The sequence below is a fragment of the Mobula birostris genome, chromosome 6, assembly GCF_030028105.1.
Source record: "Mobula birostris isolate sMobBir1 chromosome 6, sMobBir1.hap1, whole genome shotgun sequence".
NCBI classification, from domain to species: Eukaryota; Metazoa; Chordata; class Chondrichthyes; order Myliobatiformes; family Myliobatidae; genus Mobula; species Mobula birostris.
The window spans coordinates 5,125,075-5,149,720 of NC_092375.1; the positions used below are offsets into that span (position 1 = coordinate 5,125,075).

Here is a 24,646-nt window from a genome sequence, read left to right on the forward strand (position 1 = left end):
CTATCTAGACTAATAGAACTTCCATCGAATTGATAGCTTTTGATTCTCATTAACATATCCAAATGACATTTACTTAAACGGTTTCTCAGCTTGCTTTTGAGTTGATTCATTAGGCCAAAGCCTCGCTCACAGTCCGCACTAGGCGCAAGAAAGGTTTCCCCAATGTCCATCAACTGTGCAAGGTCGCAAACTGTTCATTTTGAAGTACAAATGGCACCATTTGAGCAAAGTTTGAAATCAGTTTGGATTTAATTTTTTCCTGCATGGAAAATTTGAAATCATTAAACTGTCTAACTATTACAGTATTTTCAGCTAGAAAATCATGATATTTTAGACATAAGGCATTAACTTGTTCATTGCCAAATGTGAAGTCACAATCTGCAATTGCGGAGACATCGAAAGCTGACCATTCTTGTACCTCATCTTCAGGAAACCTTTCTTTTAAATGAACACAAAGACTATTTATAAAAGTCAACAGCAAACTTGTATCTACTGTGACATTTTCTTCACATTGTTGGCTTAGTAAAACTTTAACTTTGTCACTCCACGAAACATTGTCTCCCAGATATGGGAGGCAGGGTTTGAGGGTCGGCACAACATTGTGGGCCGAAGGGCCTGTACTGTGCTGTACTATTCTATGTTCTGTGTTCTATAGATACCGCTTTCTTATCTAGTCAATTTTGCCTCGGGCAAAATGAAGTGAATCAATCGGTGTCAGGCCACTCTTTTGCAGAATCTTGGACAGTGCAGACAGTCCATCAAAGGCATCACTTAAAACCTGTAAAGCTACTTTGTATGTGATGTTTATCAATTTCTTGTGACAGTATTTAGCCACAGGGTCATTCGACTGATCTTCTTCAATAAAAACTTAGTAAGCTATCTACAGAATTTGAAACAGATCTTTGTAAACTTTATGATATGAACACTGTCCGCCAATGATGTCTGCCGCCGTGATGCAGCTGTACAAACCGGAACAGGAAAGGTGAGGTGACGTAAATTAGTGACGTGCATTGTGGTATTTGGAAAACCGACTAACATGCACAGCTTAGAGGGAACATAGAACATAACCCTCTAATTTTCTATCATCCATGTTTCTTAAATGGCCGTCATGGACCTGACTCTACCACCACTCCTGGCAGGGCGTCCCTCTGAGTAAAAAACCTACCCCTGACATCCTCTTCTATACTTTCCTCCAATCACCTTTAAATTATGGCCCCTGGTTTTAGCCATTTCCACCCTGGAAAAAAGTGTGACTGGCCAGCAATATATTTGTCAGTGAGCTGAATGCCCTGTCTTTTCTCAGTCCTGTCCCTATGGTAACCCTAGTTGATATTTGACTGCCTATTGATCCTGTTTGAAGTTTGTCAGCAAGGGGACATTGCCCTGAACACACGGCTGAATGTTTCCTCCCCAAGCCTGACTGACTTGCTGTTTAACTTCTTGATGATCCAAGGGCTATGCTTCAATGGTTAACTCTGTTCTTGTGCGCCATCGTTATCGTATCAGGTAATTATTTCTACAGATGACTGATTGCGGTTTGTTTCATGGGTTTGGGGATTTGAATGAAACTAAAGTTGTTGTGTAGGTGATGGAATGCAGGCAGGAAAATTCCTGGTGTTGTTCCACACAAGTGTGTGTGTGTGTGTGTGTGTGTGTGTGTGTGTGTCTGTCTGTCTGTCTGTCTCTGTGTGTAAGTGAGTATGTACTGTGTGTGTGTGTGTGTGTGTGTGTGTGTGTGTGTGTCTGTGTGTCTGTGTGTAAGTGAGTATGTATGGTGTGTGTGTGTGTGTGTCTGTGCGTGTGAAAGGACTGTATAGTCATCAAAGATCTCAACATTAAAGGAGTGGACGTCTTCATCAGATTTCAATGGAGAACTGAAGAATTGAGCGTGTATGGTGTGTGTAAATGAGTGTGTATGGTGTGCGTGTGTAAGTGAGTGTGTATGGTGTGTGTGAGAGAGAATGAGTGTGTATGGTGTGTGTGAGGGAGAATGAGAGTGTATGGTGTGTGTGTGAGGGAGAATGAGTGTGTATGGTGTGTGTGAGAGAGAATGAGTGTGTATGGTGTGTGTGTGAGGGAGAATGAGTGTGTATGGTGTGTGTGAGAGAGAATGAGTGTGTATGGTGTGTGTGTGAGGGAGAATGCGTGTGTATGGTGTGTGTGTGTGAGAGAGAATGAGTGTGTATGGTGTGTGTGAGGGAGAGTGAGTGTGTATGGTGTGTGTGTGAGGAAGAATGAGTGTGTATAGTATGTGTGTGTGAGGGAGAATGAGTGTGTATGGTGTGTGTGAGGGAGAATGAGAGTGTATGATGTGTGTGTGAGGGAGAATGAGTGTGTATGGTGTGTGTGAGGGAGAATGAGTGTGTATGGTGTGTGTGAGGGAGAATGAGTGTGTATGGTGTGTGTGAGGGAGAATGAGTGTGTATGGTGTGTGTGTGAGAAAGAATGAGTGTGTATGGTGTGTGTGTGAGGGAGAATGAGTGTGTATGGTGTGTGTGAGGGAGAGAATGAGAGTGTATGGTGTGTGTGAGAGAGAATGAGTGTGTATGGTGTGTGTGAAAGAGAATGAGTGTGTATGGTGTGTGTGAGGGAGAATGAGTGTGTATGGTGTGTGTGTGTGAGGGAGAGAATGAGTGTGTATGGTGTGTGTGAGTGAGAATGAGTGTGTATAGTGTGTGTGTGAGGGAGAATGAGTGCGTATGGTGTGTGTGAGGGAGAATGAGTATGTATGGTGTGTGTGTGTGAGAGAGAGAATGAGTGTGTATGGTGTGTGTGTGTGAGAGAGAATGAGTGTGTATGGTGTGTGTGTGAGGGAGAATGAGTGTGTACGGTGTGTGTGTGTGTGTGAGAGAGAATGAGTGTGTATGGTGTGTGTGAAGGAGAATGAGTGTGTACGGTGTGTGTGTGAAGGAGAATGAGTGTGTATGGTGTGTGTGTGTGTGAGAGAGAGTGAGTGTGTATGGTGTGTGTGAAGGAGAATGAGTGTGTACGGTGTGTGTGTGTGTGAGAGAGAGTGAGTGTGTATGGTGTGTGTGAGGGAGAATGAGTGTGTATGGTGTGTGTGAGGGAGAATGAGTGTGTATGGTGTGTGTGAAGGAGAATGAGTGTGTATGGTGTGTGTGTGTGTGAGAGAGAATGAGTGTGTATGGTGTGTGTGAAGGAGAATGAGTGTGTATGGTGTGTGTGAAGGAGAATGAGTGTGTACGGTGTGTGTGTGTGTGAGAGAGAGTGAGTGTGTATGGTGTGTGTGAGGGAGAATGAGTGTGTATGGTGTGTGTGAGGGAGTGAGAGACTATGGCAGCATAAAATATAGGCAAAGAATCATGTCATTCGGCCCATCGAGTCTGCTTCGCCATTCCATCATGACTGATTTATTATCCCTCTCGACCCAATTCTCCTGCCATCTCCCCGTAACATTTGACTTCCTGATGAATAAAGAACCTATCAACCTCTGTTTGAAATATACCCAATGACTTGGCCTCCACAGCCGTCTGCGGCAATGAACTCACAGATTCATCGCCATCTGGCTAAAGAAATTCCTCCTCAACGCTGTTCTTAAGGACGTCCGTCTATTCTGAGGCTGTGCCTTCTGGTCCTAGACTCCCCCACTCCTCTCCACGTCCACTCTACAATCTACAAATCAGTGAGCTCGAATGAGTCAAGGACAGTGGAACTAGGCAAACCAGCTGTCTTTGTTCTTGCCATGAAGGAATGGAGACTGCCATTTTGTGAGCTGTTCTGTGAACTGGTTTTGCACAGGAATAGCCCTATTAATGTGCTTTAAAGTGGACACGATGATGCTCCAGATAATCGGCTAAACTAGAGATCAGTTCTAAGTAAGGTTATTCATGAGGGGTTCTTCGGTATGTTTGAACATGCATGTTTACGAAGTGTCATGGTGAGTGCTGGCAATGACTAAACTCAGGTATGGAGGAATGGCAGCCTCTCATGTAGAGACAGAAACAAGAGGTTATATGTCGGAATTCTAACAGAACATCGGTGGCACAACCGAGCTCACCGCGAGGCAAATCATTCTCAACACAAAGGACCCCACGATGAGCGTTAATCAGGAGTCTGCTTTAAATAATCACAGATTGCGCAAAACCTGTGCCAGTCACAATTAACTTGAAAGCGCAATGGCTTAATGACTCTAATTACGACAAAAATTCATAAATACAAAGCCACAGACACAAAGAGCTGGCAACGTCTATGGAAAAGAGTCAATGGTCAACATTTAGGCCAAGACCCTTCTTCAGGATTAGTAAATACAGATGCTCCAGAAACCTGGAGGTCGAATGCTCTACAACTCACCGCGGAGGCCCACAGGACTCCTGACAAGGAGAGTCTGTATCTGACCCGATGGGGAGTCTGTATCTGACCCGATGGGGAGTCTGTATCTGACCCGATGGGGAGTCTGTATCTGACCCGATGGGGAGTCTGTATCTGACCCGATGGGGAGTCTGTATCTGACCCGATGGGGAGTCTATATTTGACCCGATGGGGAGTCTGTATCTGACCCGATGGGGAGTCTGTATCTGACCCGATGGGGAGTCTGTATCTGACCCGATGGGGAGTTTATATCTGACCCGATGGGGAGTCTGTATCTGACCCGATGGGGAGTCTATATCTGATCTGATGGGGGGGTCTGTATCTGACCCGATGGGGAGTCTGTATCTGACCCAATGGGGAGTCTGTATCTGACCCGATGGGGAGTCTGTATCTGACCCGATGGGGAGTCTATATCTGATCTGATGGGGAATTTATATCTGATCTGATGGGGAGTTTATATCTGATCTGATGGGGGGGTCTGTATCTGACCCGATGGGGAGTCTATATCTGATCTGATGGGGGAGGGGGTCTGTATCTGATCCGATGGGGGGTCTGTATCTGACCCGATGAGGAGTTTATATCTGATCTGATGGGGAGTTTATATCTGATCTGATGGGGGGGTCTGTATCTGACCCGATGGGGGGGTCTGTATCTGATCTGATGGGGGGGTCTGTATCTGATCTGATGGGGGGGTCTGTATCTGACCTGCATAACCTGAACCTGGTAAATGGCTGGTCTGCTTTGATTCAGAACAAAGATTTTTGCATAGTAGGGGAATGAAGGGTTATGGGGAAAAGGCAGGTAGGTGGAGATGAGTCCATGGTCAGATCAGCCATGATCTTATTGAATGGCAGAGCAGGCTTGACGGGCCAGATGGCCGACTCCTGCTCCTATTTCTTATGTTGAAGGGACATTAGTTACAAGTTGCTGGCTTGGACCAGAGCCATTGGCAAGCTGACCTATGTTAGCCAGATAAGACCAGAGCCAATAACGTTGAAAGACAATATTTGAACTGATAAGCAGAGTATAAACTGAATGACTTTGAATGCAAAGCAGCGAGAAATCTGGTGACTAACTATTGCTAGGATGACCCCTGTACCCCCGAGGCTGGGAGAAGAAGGAACAATTGTCCGGCCAACAGGAGACTTTCTATTTCAGTGTTATGAACTGCAAAAGTGGTCTGAGTGAGTATCGGCACAGAGGGAAAAATAGAATTTATGCTTTAAATTGTTGGCTTAGGGTCAACGTAGTAGCATTAATTGGCAAGAGGAGGTGACAGACAAAACCTACAGGGGGTTAGTCACCCCTAGATTGCAGGAGACAGGTAACTGGGTGACTGTTAGGAGAAGGAAGGGGCATGCACTGCCTGTGCAGAGTACACCTGTGGTTGTTCCCCTCAATAATAAGTATACCGTATAACCTTAGACCATAAGATCCTAAGAGATAGGAGCAGAATTAGGCCCATTGAGTCTGCTCTACCATTCCATCATGGCTGATCCTTCTCTCCCCACCTCAGCCCCACTCCCCTTAACTTTTGATGTCATGTCCAATCAAAAACTTATCAAGTTCTGCCTTAAATACACCCACCGACCTGGCCTCCACAGCTGCTTGTGGTAATAACTTCCACAAATTTACCACTCCGGAGAAACTTATTCACATCTCTGCTTTAAATGGACGCCCCACTATCCTGAAGCCATGCCTCTTGTCCTAGATTCCCCCACCATGGGAAACATTGTTTCCACATCTACTCTGTCTAGGCCTTTCAACATTCAAAAGGTTTCAATGAGATCCAGAGGGCATGGTTTAAGAATAAGGGGTAGGTTATTTAGGACAGAGTTGAGGAGGAACTTCTTCTCCCAGAGAGTTGTGGAGGTGTGGAACGCACTGCCTCAGAAGGCAGTGGAGGCCAATTCTCTGGATGCTTTCAAGAAGGAGCTAGATAGGTATCTTATGGATAGGGGAATCAAGGGTTATGGGGACAAGGCAGGAACCGGGTATTGATAGTAGATGATCAGCCATGATCTCAGAATGGTGGTGCAGGCTCGAAGGGCCGAATGGTCTACTCCTGCACCTATTGTCTATTGTCCTTCTGAGTTCCAGTGAGTACAGTCCCAGAGCCATCAAATGTTCCTTGTATGATAACCGTTTCATTCCTGGAATCATCCTTGTGAACCTCCTCTGGACCCTCTCCAATGCCAGCACATCTTTTCTGAGATGAGGAGCCCAAAACTGTTCACAATACTCACGGTGAGGCCTCACCAGTGCCTTATAAAGCCTCAGCATCACATCCCTGCTCTTGTATTCTAGACCTCTTGAAATGAATGCTAACATTGCATTTGCCTTCCTCACCACCGACTCAACCTTCAAGTTAACCTTTAGAGTGTTCTGTACAAGGACTCCCAAGTCCCTTTGCATCTCAGATTTTTGGATTTTCTCCCTATTTAGAAAATAGTCTGCACATTTATTTCTTCTACCAAAGTACATGACCATACATTTTCCAACAATTTTCATTTGCCACTTTCTTACCCAATCTCCTAATCTGTCTAAGTCCTTCTGCAGCCTTTCTGTTTCCTCAACACTACCTGCACCTCCGTCAATTTTCATATCACACCCAAACTGGCAACAAAGCCATCTATTCCATCATCTAAATCATTGATATACAGCATAAAAGAAGTGGTCCCAACACCGACCCCTGTGGAACACCACTAGCCACTGGCAGCCAACCAGAAAAGGATCCTTTTATTTCCACTGGATGCCTCCTACCAGTCAAATCATGCACCAACTATGTAGTAACTTTCTTGTAATACCATGGGCTCTTAACTTGGTAAGCAGCCTCATGTGTGGCATCTTGTCAAAGGCCTTCTGAAAGTCTAAATATACAACATCCACTGCATCCCCTTTATCTCTCCTACATATAATCTACTCAAAGAGTTCCAACAGATTCATCAGGCAAGATTTTCACTTGAGGAAACCATGCTGACTTTGTCCTACCTTGTCTTGTGTCACCAAGAACTCCCCAGCCTCATCCTTAACAACTGACTCCAGCATCTTCCTAACCACTGAAGTCTGGCTAAGTGGTCTGTAATTTCCTTTCTGTTACTATTGAGTGGGACAACCTAACAGAGGGAACCACTATGACCGGGTTTCTGGCACTGAGCCTGGTGCTGTGGCTCAGGAGAGCAGAGAGATGAGGAGGACTGCAGTGTTGATAGGAGATTCCTTAGCCAGAGGAAAAGGGATGAGATTCTGTGGGTGCGAGAGAGACACCTGAATCGTATGTTGTCTCCTGGAACATCTTGGATCATATCCATAGCATTCTCAAGAGCAAAAGTGAGCAGGCAGAAGTCTAGGTGCATTTTGGCACCAAAGACATATGTAGACAAGGTGAGGAGGTCCTGAACAGAAATTTAAGAGAGCTGGGCGGAAAGCTGAGAAACAGGACTTCTAGGGTAGTAATCTCTGGATTGCTGCCTGTGCCACATGCCAGTGAGGGTAAGAAGAGGATGATTTGGCAGGTGAATGTGTAGCTGAGGAGCTGGTGCACGGGACAGGGGTTCAGATTTATGAATCATTGGGCTCTCACCTGTGGAAGGTATGACCCGTACAAAAGGAACAGGTTACACCTGAACCCGAGGGGGTCCAATATCCTTACGGTCAGGTTTGCTAGATCAGGTGGATTTAAACTAATTTGGCAGGGAGATGGGAAATGGAGTAATATTGCTGAAGATGAGGTAGTTGGTTTACAAACAGAGGCAATGTGTAGTGAGACGCCAAGCAAGGAGAGTCTGATGATAGGGCAAAATTGCTGTCAACAGGATGAGTTATAACATAAAAGGTGGACAAAGTCAAAAAGGGTGAATAGAGGACTAAAGGTGTTATATTTGAATGCATGCACTATATGGAATAAGGTTGATGAACTTGTAGCACAGTGACAGGTTGGCATGTACAATGTTGCAGGCATCACTGAGTCATGGCCGAAAGATTATCTGGGAGCTTAGTATCCAAGGATACACATTGTATTGAAAGGATTAACAGGAAGGCAGAGAGGGTGACTTGGCACCATAGGTAAAAATTGAAATGAAATCATTCGAAAGAGGTGACATAGGATTGGAAGGTGTCAAATCATTATGGATAGAACTAAGGAATTGCAAGGATAAGAAAAACCATGATGGGAGTTGTGTACAGACTCCCAAACAGTAGTAAGGATGTGGTCTACAAGTTACAATGGGAGATAGAAAATGCATGCCATAAGGACAATGTTACAGTAGTTATGGGGGATTTCAATATGCAGGTAGATTGGGAAAATCAGGTTGGTGTGTGATTCCAAGAGGGGCTATCTCAAGAATGCCTACAAGATAGCTTTTTAGAGCAGCTTGTGGTTGAGCCCATTAGGGGATCAGCTATTCTGGATTGGGTGTTGTGCAATGAACCAGAATTGATTAGAGAGCTTAAGGTCAAAGAATGCTTAGGGGCAAGTGATCATAATATGATCAAATTCACATGACGTTTGAGAAGGAGAAGCTAAAGTCAAGCATATCAGTATTACGTTGGAGTGAAGGGAATTACAGAGGCACAAGAGAGGAGTTGGCCAGAATTGATTGGAAAGGAACACTGTCAGGAATGTCAGCCAAGAAGAAACGGCTGGAATTTCTGGCAACAATTTGGAAAGCACAGGATATATACATCCCAAAGTGGAAGAAGTATTCTAAAGGAAAGATGACCATGCCTAACAAGAGAAGTCAAAGCCAACATAAGTGCCAAAGAGAGGTTATGTAATAGAACAAGAATTAATGGGAAGTTAGAGGACTGGGAAGCTTTTAAAAACCAACAGAAAGCAACTAAAAAAGTCATAAAGAAAATAAAGATGGAAAATGACAGTAAGCTAGCCAATAATATTAAAGAAGATACAAAAGGTTTCTTCAGATACATAAAGTGTAAATGAGAGGTGACAGTGGATATTGGACCGCTGGAAAATGATGCTGGAGAGATAAACACTGGGGGGATAACGAAATGGCAGACAAACTGATTAAGTATTTTACATCAGTCAATCGTACCATTACTAGGGAGAAAGTTCTTGGGAAACTGAAAGGTCTGAAGTGAGATAAGTCACCTGGACCAGATGGTGTACATCCCAGAGTTCTGAAAGAGGTGGCTGAAGAGATCAGGGAGGTATTAATAATGATCTTTCAAGGATTAATAGTTTCTGGATGGTTCTGAGAGGTTGGAAAAATTGCAAATGTCACTCCACTTGTCAAGAAAAGAGAGAGGCAGAAGAAAGGAAAGTGGCAGGGCAGATATAGGAGTCGGTTACGAAGGAGGAGGTCTCAGGGTACTTGGAGGCACATGATAAAATAGGCCATAGTCAACATGATTTCCTCAGGGGAAAACCTTGCCTGACAAATCTTTTGGAATTCTTTGAAGAAATAACAAGCAGGATAGACAAAAGAGAATTGGTTGATGTTGTGTACTTGGATTTTCAGAGGACCTTTGATAAGTTGCCACACATGAGGCTGCCTAACAAGCTACGAGCCCACGGTATGACAGGAAAGATTCTAGCATGGATAAAGCAGTGGCTGATTGGCAGGAGGCAAAGAGTGGGAATAAAGGGAACCTTTTCGGGTTGGCTACTGGTGACTAGTGGTGTTCCACAGGGGTCTGTGTTGGGACCAATTCTTTTTATGTTCTATGGCAATGATTTGGATGATGGAATTGATGGCTTTGTTGCAAAGTTTGCAGATGATATGAAGCTATGTGGATGAGTAGGCAGTTTTGAGGTAGTAGAGAGGCTACAGAAGGACTTGGACAGATTAGGAGAATGGGCAAAGAGCTTGCAGGTGGAATACAATGTCGAGAAGTGTATGGTCATGCACTTCGGTACTGTATAAGAAATGAAACGATTGTCTATTTTCTAAATGGAGAGAAAATACAAAAAACTGAGGAGCAAAGGGATTTGGGAGTCCTTGTGCAGGATTCCCTAAAGGTTAATTTACATGTTGAGTCTGTGGTGAGGAAGGCAAATGCAATGTTAGCATTCATTTCAAGACAACTAGAATATAAAAGCAAGGATGTAATGGTGAGACTTTATAAAGCAGAGGTGAGGCCTCACTTGGAGTACTGTGAGCAGTTTTGGACCCCTTATTTTAGAAAGGATGTGCTGAAACTGGGGAGGATTCAGAGGAGATTCACAAAAATGATTCCAGGATTGAATGGCTTGTCATATGAAGAGCGTTTGATGGCTCTGGGCCTGTGTTCTCTGGAATTTAGAAGAATGAGGGGTGACCTCATTCAAACCTATTGAACAGTGAAAGGTCTTCATAGAATGGATGTGGACAGGACATTTCCTATCATGGAAGTGTCTCATACACGATGGCATGGCCTCAAAATAGAGGGGCGCCCTTTTAGAATGGAGATGAGGAGTTAGTTCTTTAGCCAGAGAGTGGTGAATCTGTAGAATTCTTTGCCATAGGCAGCCGTGGAGGCCAAATCAAGTTAAGTCAAGTCAAATTTATTTATAAAGCACATTTAAAAACAACTCATGTTGACCAAAGTGCTGTACAAACCATAACAGGTAGCTAAAATCACAAATACGACACATGAGCCTAGGCACAAGCCAAAAATCAGCTACATCAGGAAGATTCAAATGCTAGTGAATGAAAGTAAGTTTTGAGCCTGGACTTAAAAGAGTCGAGGGGGGATGCGGATCTGATAAGAAGGGGAATGCTGTTCCACAGTCTAGGGGCTACAACAGCAAAGGCACGGTCACCCCTGAACTTAAATTTAGATCGCGGGACAGCCAGGAGCCCCAAGTCAGCCGACCTGAGGGACCTGGAAGTAGAATAAGGGGTTAGAAGGTCTGCGATATAGGAGGGGGCCAGCCCATTTAGGGCTTTATAAACAAACAGGAGAACAGTAAAATCAATTCTAAACCGTACTGGTAGCCAGTGGAGGGAGGCCAGGATAGAAGTAATATGGTCCCTCTTCTGGGCACCTGTCAGCAGCCTGGCTGCGGCGTTCTGGACCAGTTGCAGATGGGACAGGGACGACTGACTAATTCCAGTATACAGGGCGTTGGAGTAATCCAAGCGGGAGGATATAAGGGCGGGGATGACTTTCTCGAGATCTTCGAAAGAGAGAAACAACTTGATTTTGGCAATAGTACAAAGCTGGAAAAAACTGGCTTTTACTACTGCATTAACTTGCTTGTCAAACTTAAAGGCAGCTGAAATATCACACCAAGGTTTTTGACATGGGGTTTGACAAGGGTGGACAGGTTACCAAGACTGTTGGTAATCACTTTGATGGAGTCAGGGGGGCCAAATAGGACAACTTCAGACTTGCCTTCATTCAGCTGTAGGACGTTTTGTGCCATCCAACACTTCATGTCCTCAAGGCTATTGAGGGAGTGCAGCGTAGGTTCACAAGGTTAATTCCCGGGATGGCGGGACTGTCATATGTCGAAAGATTGGAATGACTGGGCTTGTATACTCTGGAATTTAGAAGGCTGAGAGGGGATCTTATTGAAACATATAAGATTATTAAGGGATTGGACACACTGGAGGCAGGAAGCATGTTCCCGCTGATGGGTGAGTCCAGAACCAGAGGCCACAGTTTAAGAATAAGGGGTAGGCCATTTAGAACAGAGTTAAGGAAAAACTTTTTCACCCAGAGAGTGGTGGATATGTGGAATGCTCTGCCCCAGAAGGCTGTGGAGGACAAGTCTCTGGATGCCTTCAAGAAAGAGATGGATAGAGCTCTTAAAGATAGCGGAATCAAAGGTGATGGGGAAAAAGGCAGGAACTGGATACTGATTGTGGTTGATCAGCCATGATCACAGTGAATAGCGGTGCTGGCTCGAAGGGCCAGATGGCCTACTCCTGCACCTATTGTCTATTGTCCATTGTCTATAAGGCAGTTCATGAGGCTGACTAGATTTGACTGGTCATTTGGTTTCAAGGGGAGATAAAGCTGTGTGTTGTCAGCATAACAGTGGAAGGAAATGTTGTGTTTTTGAATGATTTGGCTGAGGGGAAGCATATATGTAGAGAAAAGAGTGGGACCTAGGATGGAACCTTGTGGGACCCCGCAGGAGAAACTAGCTGGAGAAGAGGAAAATTTGCCTATGTTGATGGAGAAGCTTCTATTTTTGATGTAGGATGTGAACCAGTTCAAGGCAGTGCCATCAACACTAACCCTGTACCGGAGAAGGTCTACTAAAATGGCGTGATCCACAGTATCGAATGCTGCGCTGAGGTCAAGAAGGACTAGGATGGCAGAGTCACCTGAGTCGTCAGAGAGGAGGAGATGATTGTACACACTCAGCAGGGCAGACTCTGTGCTATGATAAGCCTTAAAATCTGACTGAAATCTTTCCAAGATGTTGTTTTGGTGTTGGGGGGGACAGCAATTGACTAAGAATAACCTTTGACAGGAATGCAAGTTTAGAAATAGGTCTGTAGTTACCTGGTAAGGTAGGGTCTAAGTTGGGTTTTTTCAGGAAGGGCTGGACCACGGGGCGCTTGAAGCAGGTCGGAACGGTACCGGTGACCAGGGAGCTGTTAATAATAGAGAGGGTGCTGGGACCGGCTATGTTAAAGACATCCTTCAGGAGGGCAGTGGGGACAATGTCAAGGGGACAGGTTGCAGGTTTCATGGTGGAAACAATGTTTGTAAGGGAGGGTAGCATGATGGGTTGGAAACAGTCCAGTTTAGATGAACGGACCAGTGAGACAGTTAGGTCACGGGCAGGGGGGGAAATGTTCATTCTAATGTCTTCAACTTTGCTAATGAAGAACTTAAAAATTCTTCGCACTTAGCAGGGGACACATCTAAACTAATACTGCGGGCGGGACAAATGACAGAATTTATGGTACCGAATGAGACCTTGGGATTATGAGAGTTGTTAGAAATTAGGTCAGAAAAGTATTTTGCTCTCACAGCCTTAACTGCATCCTGATATTTGTGAAGATTGTATCTCAAAATTTCAAAGGAATTTGAAGCTTATCATGCTTCCACTTTCGTTCGGATATTCTGCACTTCCTCCTCAGGGCTCTGGTGGTGTCACTGAGCCAAGGCAGACCTTTAGGCTTAGGCTTTTTGAATCTAAGGGGAGCAGCGGTATTCAGAATAGAAGAGCAGGTGGTATTAAGTAAGGAAGTAAGTTCCTCAGTGCTGAGATGGTGAGGTGAAGCCTCAATAGTGCAGGTATTAGGAGAAGATCTGAGAGCCTCAGAGAACTTACTGGCAGTCGAAGAGTTAATGTAACGAGAGCAACGTACAGGAAGATGAAATTTAGTAGGGAAAAAAGGCAGAAAGCATCAAACATAACAGCACTGTGATCCGACAGACACGCATCAATGATTCAAGTCTTTATGAATGTTTAATGCAGAGGTTGACAGGTTCTGGATTGGTCAAGGCATGAAGGGATATGGGGTGGTGGGAGGGGGTGTGAAGCAGGAGATTGGGGCTGAGAGCGAAAACGGAGGAGCTGACTCGAAGAACCAGAACGGTCTAATTCTGCTCCTATACCTTATGGTCTTATGGTCTTATTAATATTTATGCAGAGACAAATAAATATTAATATTTATGATTAATTTAGAGTGTACAGTGAATTGCCTGACCTAAATCAGTTGATAGTAGTCAACATCACTAACCTTAACCCACTAGGACAGAGCAGTACCCAGACCGAACCCTGGACCTCATTTCTTCCTCCGTAAGCCCCACAACATGGCAGAGTGCAAGGGAAGGGCCTTCAGGATTCTGCTGTAAGAGTTTGATCTTCCTGTGTTGACAGATAGAAACACCAATGCCCAGAGATTGAAACCTACAGAAAGCGGTAGATACGGCTCAGTCCATCACATGCAAAGTCTTCCCCACCACGGAGCACATTCACGTGGCACGCTGCCACGGGAAAGCAGCATCCATCATGAAAGAACCCTGCCATCCAGGCCATGCTCTCTTCTCACTGCTACCACTGGGAAGGAGGCATAGGAGCCTTATGTCCCACACCACCAGGTTCAGGAACGGTTATTACCCCTCAACTATCAGGCGTGGATAACTTCACTCACCTCAACACTGAACTGATTCCACAACCTACGGACTCACTTTTAAGGACCCTGCACAACTCATGCCTGCAGTGTTATTATTTTTTTCCTTTTCAGAGTTTGTCTTCTTTTGCACATGGTTATTAGTCAGTTTGTTTATGTACAGTTGTCAGTAAATTCTATTATAATGTTTATTTTCCTGTAAATACCAGCAAGAAAGTGAATGTCAAGTTAGTATACAGTGACATACATGTACTTTGATAATAAATTTCACTTTGACTTTGATTTTACTTGCATAAGCACAAAAATAGGGTCAGGAGAAGGTAATTTGGTTCCTCGTGCCCACACTGTTGTTTTATAAGGTCATAGCTGATCTTTCATCTTGCGAGTCACATTCCTGCATTTTCTATTACCATAAAACCATAAGACATAGGATTAGAATTAGGCCATTCAGCCCATTGAGTCTGCTCTGTTATTCCATCATGGCCGATTTATTACCCCTCTCAACCCCATTCTCCCATCTTCTCCCCGTAACCTTTGGCATCTTGACAAATCAAGAACCTATCAACCTCCAATTTAAATATACCCAATATCTTGGCCTCCACAGCCATCTGTGGCAATGAACTCCACAGATTCACCATCTCCTGGCTAACAAAATTCCTCCTCATTTCTGTCCTAAACAGACACCCCTCTATTCTGAGGCTGTGCTCTTTGGTCCTAGACTCTCTCGATATAGGAAGCATCATCTCCACATCTACTCTATCTTGGTCTTTCAATATTTGATAGGTTTCAATGGGTGTTAAGGATCTGGCCTGAACACTGGGTCGAAGGGCCTCTGCTGGTAGCTCTAGACCACAACAGTCTTGAATTTCTGTTTTCTTTCACCTGGCCATGTGGGTTCTGGCCCAGCCCCTTTCCTTTTTGGACTTCCTCCAATTACCTGCTTGTCTCCTCATTTGCACCCACCTGTTTTTAATTTTCACTCATTACCCTGTCCATTTAAACCATGCCTTGACTAGCATTCTCTGCTAGTTTGTCCCAGTTCTGACCTGTGTTGTCCTAGCCTGTCATTGTGACTTCTACCAACTGATTTTGCCTGACTGTATTTTGGACTTTGCCTGCTCTTGGACCTGATTTTTGCCTGTGTGCTTGGGATTGCCTGCCTTTGCCTGACTGCCTTTCCTGGTAAGACCTCTGCCTGCTATTTTGGATTTGTGCCAGCCTCCTGTTTTTGAAAGACTGTTGCCTTTGTGCTCTCTAATAAATCCTGGTGAAAAAGTATTCATTGGTCTGTACTTGAGTCCCACTGAAACCTGACAATGGGATTCCCCCCTCATTGTTCCAAACTCCCAATGCTGGCATCATCTTCATGGATCTCCTCTGGACTTGGCTGTCTGTCTTGAACAACCCGGGCAATGGATTTTCCATTGCCCTCCTGGGTGGAGAATTCAAAGATCCAGCATAGGATGAGGATGGATTTCTTCATGTCTTGGTGGGCAACCCCTTTGACACAGAGACCCTTAATGAATAAATGATTTCATGTCTGCCCTGATTAATAACTCACATTTTGGTGAGATTAGTTCTCAGTCTTCTACACTTGAGAAATGAATCACTATGCTAAGTTTCCTCTGCATCTCCTCTATTAGCAAGTATATCCTTGGGTAAGTATACCAGACTCGGAATCAGGTTTAATATCATTGGCTTATGTGGTGAAATTTTTTGTTTTTTATATAAAATTAAATTACAAGAGGTGCAAAAAGAGAAACAAAAAGCATGTGTTCAATATCAGTTCAGAAATCAGATGGCAGAGGGGAAGAAGCTGTTCCTGAATCACTCTGTGTGTGCCTTCAGGCTTCTGTACCTCCTAGTTGGTAGCAATGAGGAGAGGGCATATCCTGGGTGCCAGGGTGCTTGGTGATGGATACTGGCTCTTTGAGGCATCGCTCCTTGGATGCTGAGGTAGTGAGTGCCCATAATGGAGTTGACTGAGTTTACAACTCTGCAGCTTATTTTGATCCTGTGCAGTGGCCAGTGCTTCAAGATTCACTCTCACCAGGGCTGTAAGTAACTGGAACAAGAGCAGCTGTACTCTTATACTCAAATACTTCATTTCAAACAAGGCTTTTACACAGTACTGCATATGTCCTTGATGGGATAGGCTGGTGCCGGTGATGTGTTGAGTAGTTTTGACCCATTCTAAAGCCATTCTGTCTGACGCAGTGCACTTTCTACACCATGCAGTACCATGCAGTGATACAGCTTGTTAGGACATCTGCAGAATGATGTGAGTATAGATGCACAAAGTCCAGCTCTCTTCAGGCTCCTCAAAAAGTAAAAGCACTGGTAAGCTTTCCTGATTGGGTAGGATGTGTTCTGGGACCATGAGAGGTTGTGTGTGATGTGCACTCCCAGAAATTTGAAACTGCTTGCAGATTCCACTGCTGTGCTGCTGATGTAAAGAGGAGTGTGAGTTAACTTGCAGCTCTTGAACTCAATCTCCCAACTAATGAAGGCCAATGTATACCTTCTTAGTCACCCTATCCACTTTCACTGTAACTTTGAGAGATGTTTGCATGTGGGCTCCAGGATTCCTCTGTTCTTCCACACTGCCAAGGATCCTGCCATTAACCTTGTATTCTGTTTTCAAATTTGACCTTCAAAAGTGAACCACTTCACACTTTCGGGGTTGAACTCCATCTGCCACTTCTCAGCCCGGCTCTGTATCTTGTCAATGTCCCATTATAACCTACAACAACCTTCCAACTCTATCCACAAGGTCACCAACATTCATGTCATCTTCAGACTTACTAGCCCACTCCTCCACTTCCTCACTAGTCACTTGTACAGAGATGGAGGTCAGAAGGGAGATTGTCATGCTTTGTAAAGTGTGATGAGGTGATTTCCATGTCCAATCAGTAGGGTTACAGGAATGGATTATGGAAGGTGTCAGCTGGGGGGGAATGATATTTTTCCCCACTACGAGAGCTCTCTTTACCTTCTCACATTCTCCTGCTTTTCCACTTAGGGGCCCCGGAATGCCACTATTTCACTAAACTTCCAATTACTGACACCTTAATTGGAACCAATGTGGAGGTGAAGCTACTCCTGTATATGAACAAGAATTCAGAATGTGCCAGCCTGATTAATGCCACACATATCAGCCCACTGGATGTCAAGAAGAAGACAATCTTTTTAATCCATGGCTACCGGCCATTTGGATCACCCCCAAACTGGTTGAACAAATTGATAAAGACACTGCTGAATGTGGATGACATCAACCTCATCATCGTTGACTGGAACAGAGGAGCAACAACTATCAATTACTCAACTGCAGTCACCAATACCAAGAAGGTTGCTGAAATTTTGAAACCAGTGATTGACAGCATACTAGTAAGGATTCCTTTATTATTTCCTTTCTATTCTTTTCCCTTTGTACAGAGGTGTCATCTGTGTTCTCATTAAGCTGATGTTTGTGTGACCGTAGGAGCAGAATCAGGCCATTTGGCCCTTTGAGTCTGTTCCATCATTCCATCCATGGCTGATTTATTATCCCTCTCAATCCCATTTCTCCTGCCTTCTCCCTTAACCTTTGACACCCTATCAACCTCCACTTTAAGTATACCCAATGACTTGTGCTCCACAGCCACCTATGGTAATGAATTCCACAGATTTACTACTCTCTGGAGAAAGAAATTCCTCCTCATCTCCGTTCTACAAGGACACCTCTATTCTGTGGCTGTGGAAATATCATCACCACATCCACTCTACCTCAGCCTTTCAGCATTTGATAGGTTTCAATGAGCCCCCTCAGTCTTCTAATCTCCAATGAATACGGGCCCTGAGACACCAAATGTTCCTCATACATTAACCCTTTCGTTCCTGGGATCATTCTCATGAACCTTGTTTAGACCTCTTCAGTGCCAGCATATCTTTTCTTAGATAAGAGGTCCAAAATTGCTCGCAATGCTCCAAGTGTGGTCTGACTAATGCCTTGTGGGAACCATACTTGATTGGTGATGGATGTTAGTCTTGGACACAATTTACACTGTAATTCTACAGCAATAATATTCCAATTAAAATGTTACCTTTAAACCAACTTTAAAGAAAGAAAAATATCATTCACACAACAATTTTTTACATGTTTGTGTAGGAGAGAGGAGGTGGGTTAGTGGGAGGTTGGGAAAGGAGTTTGTTTTGCTGTTCCCTTGTCCTGTGTCACACACAAAATGCTGGAGGAACTCAGCAGGTCAGGCAGCATCTATAGAGGGCAATTAGTCAATGCTTTGGGCCAAGACCCTTCATAAGGACTGGAAAAGAGGGAGGCAGAAACCAGAATAAGAAGGTGAGGGAGGGGAAGGTGTACAAACTGGCAGGTGAAAGGTGGGACCAGGTAAGGGGGCAGGTGGGTGGGTCAGGGAGGGGGGGTGGGGATGAAATAAGAAGCTGGGAGGTGATTGGTGGGAAAGGCAAAGAGCTGAAAAATAAGGAATCTGATTGGGTGGGAGAGTGGACCATGGGAGGAAGGGAAAAAAGAGGGGAACCAAAGGGAACTGATGGGCAGGTGAGGAGATGAGAAAGGGTGAGAGAGTAACCATATTGGAGATTGGACAAAGAAAGAAAGGGGAGGTGGGAGAAATTACCAGGTTTGAGAAGTTAATGTTCATGCCATCAGGTTGGAATGGAATATGAAGTGTTGCTTCTCCAACCTGAGGGAGGCCTCAATGTGGCAGTAGGGGAGACCATGGACTGACATGTCGGATGGGAACAGGACATTGAATTGAAATGGTGGCCACTGGGAAATCCCATTATTTGTTGCAGACAGAGTGAAGGTGGTGGTCTCTGTCCAAAATGTTTTCTGGTTATTCCTCTCCATAGATGTTACCTGGACTGTCATTAGATGCAAAACACTTTCAAGGTCTCAAACACAACACAATTTTTTCTTTATCTCTGGTTTACGATGTTGGTTCATTGTTCGTTTGCGGTTTTATTTTTCTAGGGTAATGGCGGCTCCCTCGATTTGATTCATATGATTGGTGTGAGTCTGGGCGCTCACATATCGGGCTTCGTCGGAAGCATGTTCGGCGGAAAGATTGGTCGGATTACTGGTGAGGAATAGTAACACCATTCTTTGTGAAAATACTGAGCCCTGAGTTATACAACGTAAAGACAATCACTAGAAACACTCAAACACTCCGCAGGATAGGCCAGAGAGAATCGGAAAAGTGACATTTCATCTGAAGTAGGAGAACATTGAGATCGAACAGGTTTTTAACAAACACCTCCTCCTTTTCCATTCCAGTGACAAATTAGTTTTTTGTATTTTGTTTTCATTATTAATTAGAGATACAGTGTGGTAACAGGCCCTTCTGGCCAAACAAGCCCACACCAGCCAGTTACTCCAAGTGACTAATTAACCCATTCACCATATGCCTTCGGAATATGGGAGCACCCGGAGCAAATACAGTCACAGGGAGAAGTAGAAACTACTTACAGACAGTGACAGAATTGAACCTGGGTGACCAGTGTTAGATTTTGTAACTTCAAAACATTAAACAAATTCATGAGTCTGAGGAATGCAGGTGTAACTTTGTCTTTACTTTAAGCAAGGTGCACACGTATCACGCGATAGGGAATGGCGTATGCAATGAAAGCAGTTTTACATATAACCCGTAATTAGTTACTTAAATGAATAGGAATGCTTGATAAGCACAGGAGTACTGAAATATGACTGAAATATTAAATGCACAACAGCTGGCACAGTTGCGCGAACTGCTACGCTACCGTGCGGCCAACTTTTTCATCATGGAGACTAAATGTGGATTCTGTCGCTGTTTTGCAGCCTGCAAGACAGCAAGGTAGTGTAGCAGTTAGCATATGCTTTACAGCATCAGTGATCAGATCAGAGTTCAATGCTCACTGCTGTCTGTAAGGTGTTTGTCTGTTCTCCCCATGACCCTGTGGGTTTCCTCTGGGCTCTCCGGTTTCCCCCCACAGTCCAGAGATGTATGGGTTAGGGTTAGTAAGTTGCTATTGTCGGATCTCTGTGTATTTTCTGATCCTTGGGTTTCTTCTGGGAATTAAAAAAAAAAAACAGTCTTAATTGCAAGATTTCAGTTTATTTTAGAGAGCAAACAAACATACAAATACCAAGCAAACTAAATAAAGAGCTGAGGAATGATGCTAAGAAGGGAATTAATGCTGAGGGGTTTAAGACGAAGGATGGCACTTCTGAAAAATCTATAGATAAGATACAGAAAATTCCTTAGGCAGAGTTAAACTTGTTAATAGGCTACATAATTAAAACAATTCTATTGCATGAGAAATGTGCTAATTTAGTTGCTTTCCTACATGAGTTTGTTAAAGTATTATTTTCCTACACTATGTTGATACTGCGAGCATGGTGACACAATCAATCCGTGGACTATGTTGATTGCTGACACAATGACTCATTTCACTGCATGTTTTGATGTACATATGAAAATTAAAGTTAATCTTTAATCATTAATCTTTATGTAGGAGCCTCGTCACTTTAGTTCTCTGCTCACTTCCACCCCGACTGCCCTGTCCTCAATCACTTGAGTAAATTCCAAGGAAACACTCTCCTTAGTAATGGTAACTTCACACACTTCATCACCCCGACAGCAGGACTTCCACCATACTGCAAGTGTCTTCCACAGTCAAGACTGATTCAGTTTGTCTACCATTTTGTTGTCCCTCATTACTACCACTCCCACATTGTTTTCCAGCAGTCCAATATCCACTCTCACCTCTGACAGGCCATCTCTTTGAAACCTATTGACTGTTGAAAAGCCTAAACATATTGGATATGGAGAGGATGTTTCCTATAGTGGGGGAGTCTAGGACCAGAGGACACAGCCTCAGAATTGAGGGACGTCCATTTAGAACAGATGAGGAATCTCTTCAGCCAGATGATGGTGAATCTGCGGAATTCATTGACACAGACGGCTGTGGAGGCCAAGACATTGAATATACTTAAGGTGGACATTCATAGTTTTTGATTAGTCAGGGCATCAAAAGTTACAGGGAGCAGGCAGGAGAATGGGGTTGAGAGGGATGATGAAATGGCGGAGCAGACTCGATGGGCTGAAAGTCCTAATTCCGCTCCTATATCTTATGGTACTATCATGTGCAGATCCTCTGAAATAATAACACCGAGGAATTTAAAGTTGTTAACTCTTTCCACCTCTGATTTTCTGATGAGGACTTGCAAATGGACCTTTGATGTCCTCTTCCTGAAGTCAATAATCAGCTCTTTGGTGTTGCTGACATTGAGTGAGAGGTCGTTGTGGCACTACTCAGCCAGATTTTCAATCTCCCTACTGAATGTTGATTCTTCAGTTGGTATGTGTGTAGTTTTGATTGATTCGATTGTATTTATTTGTTTAGCTGTGAATGCCTGCAAGAAAATGAATCTCAGAGTAGCATATGGTGACATATTCATATTTTGACAATAATTTATTTGAACTTTCAGCTTTGAACATTTAAAGTAATTTGTTCAATTTTGGTTGGTTCAATATAGCAAGGATGTAGTGGCTTTGGAGAGGGTGCGGAGGAGGTTGAGAAGGGGTTAGTCCTGACGAAGGGTCTCGGCCTGAAACGTTGACTGTACCTCTTCCTAGAGATGCTTCCTGGCCTGCTGCGTTCACCAGCAACTTTGATGTGTGTTGCTTGAATTTCCAGCATCTGCAGAATTCCTCGTGTTTGCGTTAGAAGTGGAATGTTCTCTTTCAAGTTCGTTCAATTGTTAAATGACCATAAGGTTTAAAAACGAAAGGAATCTTCAACGGTTTTTGATTTGGAGCAAGAAGGCTGTGAGTGAACAGCTGATTCCCGGAGTGAAGGCAGATTTTACTACTCAGGGTAAAAGAGAGGCAAGACTGAAGGCGCGTGATGTCAGCCAGTAGAATGCGAAAGGTTTAAAAAGATCCCCATATCAGTGGGCAGCAGAGTGATAGGGCTTTGACTCAACAGGCTTAGTTGGTAACGGGACAAGGCGAGGCAGGTTTAACTGTGTTATTTGCAGAAAGGAGTAAGTATGTGTGTGAGGCCAGTTTTCTGTGCTCGGTGTCAGATGTGGGAGGTCCTGGAGTCTCCCAGCCTCCCGGACAGCCACATCTGCACCAGGTGTGTTGAGCTGCAGCTCCTAAGGGACTGGGTTTGGGAACTGGAGATGCAGCTCGATGACCTTCGCCTGGTTGGGGAGAGTGAGGAGTTGATAGAAAGGAGTTATAAGCAGGTGGTCACACCAGGGCCATGGGAAACAGACAAGTGGATCACAGTCAGGAGGGGGAAGGGGAAGAGTCAGGTACTAGAGAGTACCCTGTGGCTGTACCCTTTGACAATCAGTACTCCTGTTTGAGTACTGTTGGGGGGCACAGACTACCTGGGGGAAGCGACAGTGGTTGTGCCTCCGGCACAGAGTCCGGCCCTGTGGCTTGGAAGGGTAGGGAATGGAAGAGGATGGCAGCAGTGATAGGAGACTCTATAGTTAGGGGGTCAGACAGGTGATTCTGTGGACGCAGGAAAGAAACTCGGATGGTAGTTTGCCTCCCAGGTGCCAGAGTCTGGGATGTTTCAGATCGCATCCACGATATCCTGCAGTGGGAGGGAGAACAGCCAGAGGTTGTGGTACATATTGGTACCAATGACATAGGTAGGAAAAGGGAAGAGGTCCTGAAAACAGACTACAGGGAGCTAGGAAGGAAGTTGAGAAACAGGACTGCAAAGGTAGTAATCTCGGGATTACTGCCTGTGCCACTTGACAGTGAGTATAGGAATAGAATGAGGTGGAAGATAAATGCTTGGCTGAGGGATTGGAGCAGGGGGCAGGGATTCAGATTTCTGGATTATTGGGACCTCTTTTGGAGCAGGTGTGACCTGTACAAAAAGGACAGGTTGCACTTGAATCCCAGGGGACCAATATCCTGGCGGGGAGATTTGCTAAGGCTATTGGGGAGAGTTTAAACTAGAATTGTTGGGAGGTGGGAACGGAACTGAAGAGACTGGGGAAGAGGAGGTTGGCTCACAAATAGAGAAAGCTTATAGACAGTGTGTGAGGGAGGATAGGCAGATGATAGAGAAGAGACACACTCAGACCAAAGACTTGAGATGTCTATTTTAAGGCAAGGAGTGTTGTGAACAAAGCAGATAAGCTTAGAGCGTGGATCAGTACTTGGAGCTATGATGTTGTGGCCATTACAGAGACTCGGATGGCTCAGGGACAGGAATGGTTACTTCAAGTGCTGGGTTTTAGATGTTTCAGAAAAGACAGGGAGGGAAGCAAGAGATGGGGGTGTGGCACTGTTGATCAGAGATAGTGTCACAGCTGCAGAAAAGGTGGACGTCATGGAGGGATTGTCTACGGAGTCTCTGTGGGTGGAGGTTAGGAACAGGATGGGGTCAATAACACTACTAGGTGTTTTTTATAGGCCGCCCAATAGTAAAAGGGATATCGAGGAGCAGATAGGGAAACAGATCCTGGAGAGGTGTAATAATAACAGAGTTGTTGTGATGGGAGATTTCAATTACCCAAATATCGATTTAAGGAAAATAAAAATTCCCAAATAAAAGTTTTCCCCAATCAGAAACCATGGATGAACAGAGAAGTTCGCCTCCTGTTAAAAGCCAGAGATTCAGCCTTCAGGTCTGGAGACCGGGAGGCTTACAAGCTCAGCCAGGGCCAACCTGAGGAGGGGAATCTCTCAGGCTAAACACACATACAAACAGAGAATCGAGGAGCATTTCAACTCCTCGGACCCCCGGCTCATGTGGCATGGCATACAGGTCATTACAGACTTCAGACCACCTAGTACTGTGCCCCCTTCCAGCTCTGCTTCCCTCCCTGATGAGCTCAATTACTTCTACGCTCGCTTTGACCGAGAGAACAAGGAGGTCACCCTCAAAGCGGATCTCCCACCTGGTGAACTGCCTTTCTCACATTCTCCGATGTTTGTGCCACCCTGAGCAGGGTGAATGTACGGAAGGCAGCTGATCCGGATGGAATACATGGCCATGTGCTCAGAGTCTCTGCAGGGCAGTTGGCTGGGGTCTTCACAGACATTTTTAATCTGTCCCTGACCCAGGCAGTTGTCCCCACAAGCTTCAAGATCACCACCATCGTGTCAGTGCCGAAGCATTCCACTGCCACGGGCCTAAATGACTTCTGCCCAGTTGCACTCACCCCCATCATTGCAAAGTGCTTTGAGAGCCTGGTTCTATCACATCTGAAATCCTGTCTGCCCACTACCCTGGACCCC

At 44.6% G+C, this 24,646-nt stretch overlaps 1 protein-coding gene across 3 annotated transcripts in view; it reads left to right on the forward strand.

Annotated features, from left to right (window-relative positions):
* Nucleotides 1–1,348: 1,348 nt before the first annotated feature.
* LOC140199718 (lipase member H-like) overlaps nt 1,349–24,646 on the forward strand; it is a 47,484-nt gene continuing 24,186 nt past the window's right edge. For all 3 annotated transcript variants that reach the window (XM_072262195.1, XM_072262196.1, XM_072262197.1), the window contains exons 1-3: nt 1,349–1,506; nt 17,395–17,759; nt 19,366–19,474. In XM_072262195.1, coding sequence (XP_072118296.1) covers nt 1,458–1,506; nt 17,395–17,759; nt 19,366–19,474 — 523 coding nt within the window. In that variant the 5' untranslated portion in view covers nt 1,349–1,457. The remainder of the gene's footprint in view (nt 1,507–17,394; nt 17,760–19,365; nt 19,475–24,646) is intronic.